The 13028-nt window shown below is 32.2% G+C and overlaps 1 protein-coding gene across 2 annotated transcripts; it reads left to right on the top strand.

Moving 5' to 3' along the window:
- The first annotated feature begins 804 nt into the window (after positions 1–804).
- LOC148626918 (ADP-ribosylation factor-like protein 8B) lies at positions 805–10960 on the top strand. Of its 2 annotated transcripts, XM_088561636.1 has the most exons (6): positions 805–1013; positions 2797–2877; positions 4923–4996; positions 6081–6242; positions 7830–7900; positions 8716–10960. In XM_088561636.1, the coding sequence occupies exons 1-6, from the start codon at positions 891–893 to the stop codon at positions 8760–8762; spliced, it is 558 nt and encodes a 185-aa protein (XP_088417762.1). In that variant the 5' UTR covers positions 805–890; the 3' UTR covers positions 8763–10960. The 2 variants fall into 2 exon arrangements, with proteins under 2 accessions (XP_088417762.1, XP_088417829.1); XM_088561703.1 differs by lacking the exon at positions 8716–10960 and having other exon boundaries at positions 7350–7900.
- Positions 10961–13028: the final 2068 nt, after the last annotated feature.

The following is a 13028-nucleotide window of genomic DNA, read 5'->3' as shown; positions in this document are numbered from 1 at the left end:
TTATAGCAGGGGAGTACATGTTGTTAAGTGTACATGTATATATAAAACGCATGTTCTAATAACTTGCCAGAATTGTTTGATCACTCCAAGGCTTTTTGGGAAAGAGTCTAACAAATGTATATATAGATAAAACAAAAACTAATTGACAAATTATATACATACTTATTTACTAAATTTTTATTAAACAGCGACGATCACTCGGAATATACAAAGGAGAACAACTACTTTTTTTTAGACTGCATTCCCACCTGCTTTGAGAATTATTCAGGATTATATTGTATGCTTGCAATTTTTTGTGAAATTACTGTAATCATCACACATTATTTTTTTCTACCCGTGAGGTAATCCTTTTTGAGATTCGGTGCTGAGGTATTTATTTTTCTTTGTTTTGACCACCACCGAAACTATCTTATCTTATCTTTATCTTACCTCAGGATCAAAACCCCCTTCGAAAAGGAACCGCAGTTACTTGACTGCGTTCAACAGGTGCTAGTGTTCTATACATTATGTTGGTACTCTTCATTATTTAACATCTATCACCATTAATTTGACTGTGCACATTTGTACATTTATACAGTAAAATCTCTTATTTTATTGTCAGATCGGTGTGGTATTTAACGTGCATGTCTCCGATTTTTTCCCATTTTGCCTGATTCTTACAAAAAACTTACGCTTCTTACTTAAATATTTGTATTTTTGTTGACGCCATGGACTCAAGTTAAAATTCGTTCCTTGTATGATTTTGTAATTTTAATAAACTCAATTCTCTGGGTTTATCGTTAAATAGCACGACAAGTGGAAAGTAATCCGAAAGAATTAAATGTATAATGTCATGTGATCTTTGTATGTCCAGGAAGATTCTAATTTTGGAGTAATTTCTCTCAGACACAATGCTAGCGTTCTTTCAGAGAATTTTAGACTGGTTCAAAAGTCTTTTCTGGAAGGAGGAAATGGAATTGACGCTGGTTGGTCTGCAGTATTCAGGCAAAACAACGTTCGTAAATGTAATAGCGGTGAGTGACGGTTGACAGTTCACCACAAAAGACCAGATGATGATTAATCATTCTACAATATCGCTTTACTTTTAGAATATCTTACAATTGATTCGTTAAGCTTTATGATTTTCTTTCTCATGAACAATGCCAGTTTATTCGAAAATTTAGCACAAATAAAACCTTTTCACAGATTGAAACCTTGTAAGTTGTATGAAGGAGTGTCAATAATATTCAGTGGTCTTGAAAAAAAAGAACATTTTGTCAATGCCATACATTGCTTTAATTGTTCATGAGTGCTAAAGCCCTTCCAAGTAAAATATTTGAAAATATAACTTCAGGTATTTTAACTGATGATATTCAGTTTTGCAAATATACTATACAATTACAACATTCCTGGACGGGAAGCCTCTTCAGGCTAATCGTCCACACATCGAGTTTGCACTAAAAACATACAGAATCATGACAGAAATGCCCGATTCTTTATAGAAATGTTGTCAAAGTTATCCCCAAATGTACAACTATTACTGTCATCACGAACTTTTTTCACATTTAATAAAGTGAAGAGTTTTCTGTTCGTGTATTATTCTACAATATAGTTTGACTGCATATTTGATAGTGGGAGCAAGCCCCTGTGCTTGAAAATGGAAGGGTTTTATGTTTGTCAGACACAGAACAAGTCACAGAAGATATGAGGACTGGTGCCGAAGTCGAGGCATCGTCTTTACCAGATGTTTAAAAAAAAATTACATTGCTGAAATATAAATATCCCACATGTTAAAAAACGCTTGGAATGTTCTGAAAATTTTAGTTTCTACAAGAAAACTGAGTGAATGGATATGTTTCACATCAGCCGTCTGGAATGGCAGCATTATGATTTAAAATGTGCCAGGCTTAATCATGTGCCAAAACAATTTTTCTCGATGTGCAAACTGTTTAAAATAGTCTTTCAATTTCGTTTAATGTGTATTTTGTATTAATTCAGAATAAATTTTAATCATTATGTATTACTTCAGGTACAATTTAAATTGTATCATTTTGTTTGTATTTGTTTAAAAAGAATTTCTCACGATTTCCACAATACTAACATAAATAAACCGTTCCATCATGATTCCCTGTGTTATTGACTCGAACCAGATGTGTGGACGATTAGTCTGTAGAGTCTCCCCATCCACGAATCTGTGGATGAGCAGCCACTGCCTACTATATATGTATAAGCATTAAGTTCAATACAAATGACACTGTCCATCATAGTCAAATCATATTATATGCCCACTCAACAAATGGATGGTATATTCGAATCACCTTTTCTATTTGTCTGTCTGTCCCAATTTTTTTATGATTATCCTGGCTCCCAACGAATGGATTGATTTCACATTTGGTATATGGCTTTACAATGTACAGTGCATGTATATACATTGTAAACAATTTTGATTACTGTCTGATATCAACTTCCTGTACAAGTGAGGGTATCATGTCATGATGTGCAACTTCAGGTTGGCAATGAAATGAAAATCCAAGAAATATGTAACTTAACATGAAGTGAATTTAAAGTTCGTTATGTTCTATGTCTGTTCTCTTAATTGGAATAAATGGCTGATTTTGAAGAGGACATCTCTCTCTGTTAATATAAAAAAAATGTAAATTTGTATGTGACAGTTGTTTCATATTTATCAAAGTACATGAAACAAATTCTTTATGCCTTGATAGATGGTAGGTAATAAGATTGTTTATTTAAATTATAATTTTACTGTGTATATACTGTACATGTGCATGTAGATGATGATGTATTTAAATGTTTCAGTCTGGCCAGTTTAGTGAAGACATGATTCCAACAGTAGGCTTCAACATGAGAAAAATTACAAAAGGAAACGTCACAATAAAGGTAAGTACCCACAATGTATATGCATATTCTAACCATTTCATTCAACATTGCTTAAACAGTTAAATTATTGCATTTACATGTACTTGGGCATAAAAGGATATTTTTTAGTCTGCCATATACATGTATTCTTTGAATATTAAAGTTGAGATAAGAAGGAAATTCGTGTATACATACAGTACACCCAGAGACGGGGGGTGGGGGTGTTCTCTTACTTTTATTTTGGTGTCCAGTGGATCACAGGGTTTTACAGAATCCACTCCTAAAATCTTCCTAGTGATTTCTCCCATCTGGGAGTATTTTATTGCCTTTTTGGGAGTCACTTCAAGCATTTTATTACCTTATGTATTGTTATCATGTTCACCTGACAAGTAAGACAGGATGTTGGTGGTACTTTCAAACGGTCGGCATGCAAATGGGAACAAATTATGCTCCTTTACTTGCTGACCTATTCCTTCTCTCTTATGAGCCTGACTTTATAGCTGATCTGATCCGAAAGAAAGAATATCGTTTGGCTAGATCCTTTAATCTCAATTTCCGCTATATAGATGACATATTATCTTTAAACAATCCTAATTTCGGGGATTTGATACATTGCATCTACCCCAAAGAAATTGAGATAAAGGATACTACAGACACTGTGAAGTCAGCCTCATATCTTGACCTACACTGAGAAATCGATGGTAATGGAAAACTATTGACCAAACTTTACAACAAATGTGATGACTTTTCATTCAAAATTGTCAACTTTCCTTTCATCTATGGCAACATCCCTTCGGCACTTGCATATGGAGTGTTCATATCACAACTCATACGTTATGCCAGAGCTTGCCGAAACTATGCAGACTTTTTGTATTGTGCTAGAATTCTAACAAATAGGCTTCTGGAACAGGGTTATATTGCTACAAGATTGAAGTCGTCACTACAGAAGTTTTATGGTCGTCATCATGAACTAGTGGATCGTTATGGTGTATCCATCAGCACCATGAAAACTGATTTATTCAACAGGTCATGGTTTTCCTTTCCTCGTTTGTCTACCCTGGACTTGACTTTTTATGAGCAACTCGGTTGGTGTTTCTAGAAAAGCAGAGGACGCTTACCCTACCAGTGCACCTGGTCCATGCTCCCAGTTTTTAGTGGAGTCCGAGTTGCACATTTGCTTTTGTTACTTTGTATGTATGATTTTAGTTACTTTATGTTCTTTGTTGTATTTGTCTGTTTTCCATGTCTGGTCTTTGTCCCTTGATTGCATTCTTCTGATTACCGCTATAGCCTTGGTTCCCTTGATTACTCTTTCAAAGGATAATCAGGGCATTAAAAAACTTGCAGCTAAGAGTATTTTATTGCATTTTGGAGGAAGTATGCCAAGATCACTGCAGGATTTTTATAACATTTTTGGGAATTTCTTTGAGTCACTCTGAAAAGTGACTTTGAAATGGAAGTTTGAGAATCTGTACTCTCTGGGTGTACTGTACTTTGTACCTAATACAAAATAAAATCCACTTTGTACTTGTTCCAGCATGGGCAAACACAGTTTAACCTGCTCGTTTGGAATCACCTACAGTATACTTTGATTTTGATTTCTCTGAATTGTCATTCTATTTTACGCTTCAGTATTTTTTGCCAATATTTTAGCTAAAGAATTAATTTAGGTAGGTTTCTGTTTAACAAGGTCACAGAGGAATTATAATTTTAAAACGTGTCTTGATCAAACAAGTGTTTGGTTGATTTAGAGTTTGGTTTGGACACATTCTACTCTACATGTATATGTACATGTAGTTTTCCTGACTTTGTTCAGAGGACATGGTCATATACATACATTGTACATTTTATGTGGTGTAAGTACATGTATACATGAACATATGTATGAAGAGGTGTAAACTTTTGTGATTTTAAAATGTCTTTCATAAATGACAAAATATTTTGTTTAATCACTATAGATAACAGTGATTCTGCATTTTTAAAAAAATGCAGTACAAGTGACAATGTAAATAATTATGCATCATGTATTTGAATGTATGTGTGGGTCTCTTATTGATCTTTTCTAGTTATGGGATATTGGTGGTCAGCCAAGATTCAGAACAATGTGGGAAAGATACTGTAGAGGGGTTAATGCTATTGTGTAAGTATAATTAGATGGAATTGGCCAATTGTATAGTGTAAGTTTAATTAGATGTACTTTGCAAATTGTATAGTATAATGGATTTGGTCAATTATATTGTGTAAGTATAATGGATTTGGCCCATTATATTGTGTAAGTATAGTGGATTTCGCCAATTATAGAGTGTAAGTATAATGGATTTGGTCAATTGTATAAGTATAATGTATTGGGCCAATTGTATTGTGGAAGTATAATGGATTTGGCTAATTATATTGTGTAAGTATAGTGGATTTGGCCAATTATATTGTGTAAGTATAGTGGATTTGGCCAATTGTATAGTGTAAGTATAATGGATTTGTTCAATTGTATAATGTAAATTTAATGGATTTGACCAATTGTGTTGTGTAAGTATAGTGGATTTGGCCAATTGTATAGTGTAAGTATAATGGATTTGTTCAATTGTATAATGTAAATTTAATGGATTTGACCAATTGTGTTGTGTAAGTATAGTGGATTTGGCCAATTGTATAGTGTAAGTATAATGGATTTGTTCAATTGTATAATGTAAATTTAATGGATTTGACCAATTGTGTTGTGTAAGTATAGTTGCAATGTAGATTAATTAGGGTCATTTGGCTTTCAGGGCTAGTTGAGGTTTGAATATTTTTGTCAGTTTATACATATGTTTGTCTCAATTGATATTTTATAATGTGAGTACATGTATGATACATACATTACATTTATACTTGACAAACAATGTACAGGTACAGAATGTACTTTCAGGTACATGTACTTGTTCAGTGTACCGAACTAAGCATAATTGTAGTACATATAGATGAGTTGATATTATATCATATGTCAGAACAAAACAAAATATCTAAAATAGTGCTTAAAGTATATTAGTTGTTGATATACAAAAATGTATTACAAGTAGTACATGTAGATATATAAAAAAAACAACTAAAAGTTATGGCTAGGACTTACAGTCCTTCAAACTTTCATGTTTTCAATTGTTATGCTGTTTGTCAGAAATCTTAAAGAATGTACTGAAAGCGCTTAAGGGAAGTCCATTTATTTGTTAAATGTACATGTGGTTTATTGACAGATACATGGTAGACGCTGCTGACCCAGATAAAATAGAGCCATCAAGAAATGAATTGCACCATTTGTTAGATAAACCACAGTTACAAGGTATCCCTGTTCTTGTCTTAGGCAATAAGAGAGATTTACAAGGGGCATTGGATGAAAGGCAGCTCATTGAAAAATTGTAAGTAACTATACAAATTTTTTTTTTTTTTTCAGTGGTTAGTTGGATAGATTTATCTTTGTCAAATTAACAAAAACATTTAAATCTTCAAAATACAGTAAGAATTCATGGTTATTTGGTGGGTACTTGTTCCTTTGATTTTTTATTACTACTTTAGTTCTCTAGATTTAGCTTCCAATGAATTAATTGTACCTGATAAGGAAATGTATTTAAATTTCACTGAATGATGCTGGGACTTAGAAATGCTTGGCGTCTGTTCATCACACCTTGTAACCCCTCTCATACATACATTTCCTGACTGATTTGAATAAAAAATTTTACCCAAGTGAAAGGTTACTGCAGCCATGAAACTCTCAGACATTTCAAAAATCACGGCCATTAAATATTGTGCAAGTTATCTTTCTTTGAAATTTAAAAGTCTTTGGAATTTCCTTTAGGCCCACTCTCACACCTAATTTTGTAAACAGATTTGGAAGCAAATTTTTTATTAAATTTACAAAAATGAATCTCTTAGACAATCTGGGTAGGGGGCATGGAACATAAAAACTTGAAACTTTTTAACTACAGCCGCTTCTTTTAACGACAAATGGAATTCTTAAACAGACCTTATTTCGTATGACAAGGCGTTTTAAGGAGGTGTAAGTGCATTATATCTATTGTTTAGAAAAGATATGTTGAAGGAAATAGTCATTACAGTGTGACAGGAAATAAGTCATGAACTTTCTGTAGTGGTAAAAATAGGATGTGTCATTGTTTACAATGAAACTGCAGTTTTCAAAAGATGAATATATTGATATAAGGTCTTGGCCAATGTGTTTTGTTAAAAATATGCTGATTACCTACCTATATAGATTGTATTTGGTGTTTTTCAGGAACCTCTCAGCCATTGTATAGATTATATTTGGTGTTTTTCAGGAACCTCTCAGCCATTGTATAGATTATATCTGGTGTTTTTCAGGAACCTCTCAGCCATTGTATAGATTGTATCTGGTGTTTTTCGGTGTTTTTCAGGAACCTCTCAGCCATTGTATAGATTGTATCTGGTGTTTTTCGGTGTTTTTCAGAAACCTCTCAGCTATTGTATAAACTATATCTGGTGTTTTTCAGAAACCTCTCAGCCATTGTATAGATTGTATCTGGTGTTTTTCGGTGTTTTTCAGAAACCTCTCAGCTATTATATAAATTATATCTGGTGTTTTTCAGAAACCTCTCAGCCATTGTATAGATTGTATCTGGTGTTTTTCGGTGTTTTTCAGAAACCTCTCAGCTATTATATAAACTATATCTGGTGTTTTTCAGAAACCTCTCAGCCATTGTATAGATTGTATCTGGTGTTTTTCGGTGTTTTTCAGAAACCTCTCAGCTATTATATAAACTATATCTGGTGTTTTTCAGAAACCTCTCAGCCATTGTATAGATTGTATCTGGTGTTTTTCGGTGTTTTTCAGAAACCTCTCAGCTATTATATAAACTATATCTGGTGTTTTTCAGAAACCTCTCAGCCATTGTATAGATTGTATCTGGTGTTTTTTGGTGTTTTTCAGAAACCTCTCAGCTATTATATAAACTATATCTGGTGTTTTTCAGAAACCTCTCAGCCATTCAAGACAGAGAAATATGTTGTTATTCTATATCATGTAAAGAAAAGGAAAATATTGGTAAGATTTCAATGTATAAAACATGATGGTTTCCTGTATCTTCACCAGAAACTTTACAAATCCTACATTTTACTTTGTGACATTAAAAAAAATTAAACAAGATCATGAAGTTACAAAAAACATTAAGTTGAATAATGGTTACCAACCAGATCAATGGAAACAGCTACAAGTTCACCATGAACTAAGCTCTGGTTGATTCCAAAAGTGGAAATTTGGGATGCTACATCAATGTGTTAAGCGATACTTGTATTACTGAATGTTTTGATATTATAATGGACTATCTTCAAATCAGATACATGAGAAAAAAAAACTTGTAAACATTATGTGAATTTTCAGCCTAACAGTGACATGCGTATACTGCACTGTTTAATTTATATACAAATTTTGCTTCCATATGATAGGATTGATAGTAAATTCAAATTAGATATTTTTTACATTGTAAAGATAGTAGTGGTTGATCAAAGTTTCTAAGTGTGATAAATACAGACAATTCACAACACTTTGTGTTAGTGTGGCCAATATGTTCTCAGTCTTCAGTGGTGGGTTAAAGGATGTTAATATGCCTCATACAAACCTCTGATATTAATTTGAAATAATACCTAAAGGTCAATAAAATCTATAATTTATAAAGAATCAATTGGTATTTATGAAGAAACTTAAAAAGAAACTGATCACTCATGCCCATTGTACAATAATTGAATATTGATATTAAGTACTTGTGATAATCTTTTTACTCACTCTTTCCAATTAATTATTCTATAGATTTATAGCTGACAATCAGTGTGCTATTGATTTTGATTTGGTGTATTTTTCAGACATAACATTGCAGTGGTTAATACAGCATTCTAAATCTGGACGATAGTGATCAGTAGAATTATGAATGGATGTTTTATTGAGAGGTACTTATGTGATATTCACTAGAGTCAGATCAAATGGAGGTTGCTATGGAAACAATGTCTAATTAAGAAACACATTGTATATTTATTGAAATGACAATGCAATTTCAATGTTGTCATATTTCAGTGTAACTATGTATTTAATTTTTTTTAATTTTTAGTTAAGATGTTCTGGTACTAAGATAAGTATATGAATGCATGATTGTGGTAATAAAGTGATGAAATTTAAGATTTTTGTGGAGAACTGAAATTATTTTTCACCTCTTTCTTTTACTTATTATTCACATTTTTTACTTATTTTTCTACACAAATATGTACTATCTCTGTAAACTGAAAATGTGGTATCAGCATGTTAGTGAAGAATGAATTTGGCAACATATTAGCAGTTCATTATGTTTTAACATTCTAGGAGGTTATTCTGTTGTTATGAACATTGAACAGTAATTGGTGCCAGGTATTGTAGTTAGTACACATGGTGATATGCTTTATTATTAAAGTTATTTTATACTGTATTACACAGTATATCCCTTCACTGTTTTTCACATTCTCTGTTTGTTGTTAATAAACACAATGTTATTTACAGTGATTTGGATTAGAGGGGCTATGTGTCATTTATCACATTCCAGTTGTAAATGTCCCATTGAAATATGAAATTTTTACCAAGAATGTTAAAGAATGGCCCATTGAAAATCTATGGATCATTAAAATGGCTGATTCTCAATACTTTAATCCTAGTTGCTTAAATCTTGTTTTTGATTAAGAGCATTTTTATGCAGATTTTTGAAAAGCTTAACTGTGTTTCCTTGGTTTTATATGTGTACAGGTATATGCTTAATTGTTACTATAACTACACTTTCAGTAATGATAATTAACGGGCTCAATTTGTTTTCTTATTTGATCTTATGACTAAAATTCTGTTGATTAAATTATAAAAAGCTTAATTCATTATACCTCCACACTCACAGTTAGGGGGAATGTAGGTTTTTATATATTAAATGTATGGTACTGGTTCTCACATTAACTGTTTTATATATGCCAGTTTGTAATGGAGCCTGAATAATGCTTTCAGATTTTTTTAATCCCTGATTGGCATGTGTCTTTATTAATAAACAAATTAGTTAATGTTGATAAATGTACACAAGAGATCATTGCAGTTGTGCCATTATGAAAAGTATATTCAACTTTATATTAAATCTGGTTGTTTTCTTAAGTCAGTTTGTAAACTCCTGTTTAAATTATAAGAAGAATGAAACACACACTACTGTGCTACCAAAGAAACTTTTTATTTCTTTTCTATTGAGAAGAATGAAAGTCGTGCACCTCCTTGTCGAGGATGTTCATGGATTCTTACATACTTTCATTATTATACGTGTACTACATGTACAGGTACTATAAAATCACTTGTACCATCAGTTGTACCATGAACACATGTACATTAAGTTTTATTTTTATTAACTTAGCATAATAAGACAAAAATACAATGATTAATTCATTTAGTTATATAGTACTTAGTGTGAGGAAGAGTTTATTTAATATTAAATAATTTACTTTTGGAGATAATCTAAATTGGTTAAAACAAAGATTGAATCCTTAGTAAGTTACTTTGGATATAAGTTCAACTCTGGTGAACTTGTTGCATTTCATGATATTTAAAAAAAAATTAATTAATATTTATGTCCAACTAAATTTTAAGAGTTTTCTTTTTATATATATAATTTAAGCATTACAAATACATGTACTTATATATCATGCTAAATGTATTATTGACCATAATATTTGTGATGAAGGGATACATATATTGTACTATGATTTCACGCTTTTTGTTAATACTCAGTTAGAAAGAAGTGGTGTGTATGTGTGAGTTACTGTGTAGTTGTCAGAATGAATACACATTTTGAACTTCTCCATATTTGGGTAAATTTGATCAAATGATTTAATGTCGTCAGTAATTGTCTGTTATAACTTGGTGTGTAGCTGTCATGCTCCTGGTTCTTTAGACACCAGATTGTTAATAACACTTCTTTTAAGGCCAAACAAACAGCTGCATACTTAGACATGCTAAGGTGTTGTAAATTTCTTTGAAAAAAGGGGAGGTAATTCATGCTTCAATTCTTCCCGCTACATTATTTTAGTACATGAAAATTATTAAAGTGTATGAATACAAGTTTTTATTTGTCTTATTTGTCTGATATAACTGAAGTTTTTATAATATAGTCTGTAGGTCATGCATTTGGCTAGTTAGCTGTGTAATTTTTCAACAAATTTCAGGAAAAACTTCATTGCAAATAACTTGCTTTATTGTATCATTAACCGGATATAAAACCCTATTAGAAAAACTCAACCCCAATGAGCCAAATTTAGAGTGAAGAGTTTACAGGGAGTACATTATCACATTTGTTATGAGGAAAAATTGCACAGCATATCAGATATGAATAGCAAGCATTGAGTGGCCAATATTCAGCTGTACCTTGTTGTGTCAGAATATAAACCCTTTACTTTAATATATCACATGAGAAAATATTATCAGGGATAAAAAATTAGAACAGACATGCCTGTCAGTATTCTTATTACAGTCCTAAGGTAAACATTATTGTAAAACAAACAGATATAAAATTGACCACGTGTTTAGGACATACTTTACACTTAAAATTAGTCCTCCATTTACTTGAATTGCTGATGGCAACATAACATTCCCACTCTGTCACTCACACATTTTTTTTTACTTTTCTTAATATACTAGCGAATATTGAGAACATTTTTAATGCAACCAAAATTGTGGTCATACAATATCGTCTGTAGAAATTTCATTCTGGACACTAACTTGAGAATAAGTGACTAGATCTTCATGAAATTTTACCACAAAAAGAGGGCTTGGGTTGATTTTGGGGGGGGGGCTGTGACTTTTTTCAACTGTTTAGGAATGAGAGGCCAGAAACAAGCATTTTACTTGTATTCTGGATTATAATGACCGTCAGTGAATGAGTCTCCTTGAGATTATACCACAGTACCATACCTCTAAAGGATGGCTGGAGTTGATTTTTGGGGCTGGAAACCATTTAATAAAAGGCCTGATAAAGCTACTTGGAACCTGGTCAAATTCATATCTTGTCTCAAATAGTTAATCACGTCAAAGTCCAGAGCCCCATCGACCTTGCCCCGATTGTTGAGGGTTTGACTGCTGTTGACCTGTCAAGCCTGTGAACCATTAGATTAATTCTTTGGTTAATGGATTACAGATCAAGTTTATGTATGGTTCCTCTACAATAGAAATTTATCCATCACTACATCACATCCTCATCTTTTAATGAAAAGTACTTCCCTTTGTATATTAGCTACATAGAGAAGTTGCAGATTAAGTGTAGATCGGTTAGTTTTAGTGTTTGGTTTGTCTCTATCAGCTGATCCTTTTTTTAAGGGGCATTTAACAAATAAAAAATATGAACTACACCTTTTCTCTTGACTCTCTTTTGCCAATATCAAATGAATACCTTGGATATGATAACTTTTTATTATGTATACACAGCCAAAAGTCCCACCAATGAGAATCATATGAAGTGTAATATACCTATGATAAATATATGAAATTAATGTGGGTTTCAGACTACATATGAGAATCACATGGTTGTCATGTTTTTCCCCAATATATATGAAAATCATACATCAGGCAGCCAGTATTAATTATCATATCATTCTCATATGAGCAACAAAGGGGTCACATACATGTATGAGCAACATAGGGGTTACATATGTGGCACTTTTGATGTGTATAGATCTTCCATTTTTGTATTTTGCAGCTAATAGGATACAATGCATTATGTGCACACTGTGAACACTTAAGTAGCAGTCTACATAAATATCAGACAGGAGGTGATTCATCCACATCAAAAACTTATTTTGTATTCATAAATAGCTACAGACCATATAACCAGTCTTAATTTTTCATTGGGTTGTTGCACTTATTAGGTAAATTTATGGATTGTACATGAAATTGACACTTGCTAGAGTTATTGTTCTTGATTAGGTAGATTTAAGTTGGGAATGTATGGTTTTCTCAAAAATATGAATATGTATGCAGAAAGGACTATATTTATTTACAAATGATGTCATTTTTAGGACTGGAAAAGAAAAGCATTGTTTGTTCCATGAGTTTTTCTACACCATGAATTACATTTACCATAGACAGTGTCAGAACATGATACTTAGGACACTATTATTTAGGTAAAAAAAAGTCA

The sequence above is a fragment of the Perna viridis genome, chromosome 1 (genome assembly GCF_037379345.1).
Source record: "Perna viridis isolate PV_CMFRI_1.1 ecotype Kerala chromosome 1, ASM3737934v1, whole genome shotgun sequence".
Taxonomy (NCBI): Eukaryota; Metazoa; Mollusca; class Bivalvia; order Mytilida; family Mytilidae; genus Perna; species Perna viridis.
This window is presented reverse-complemented; position numbering and strand designations above follow the sequence as displayed.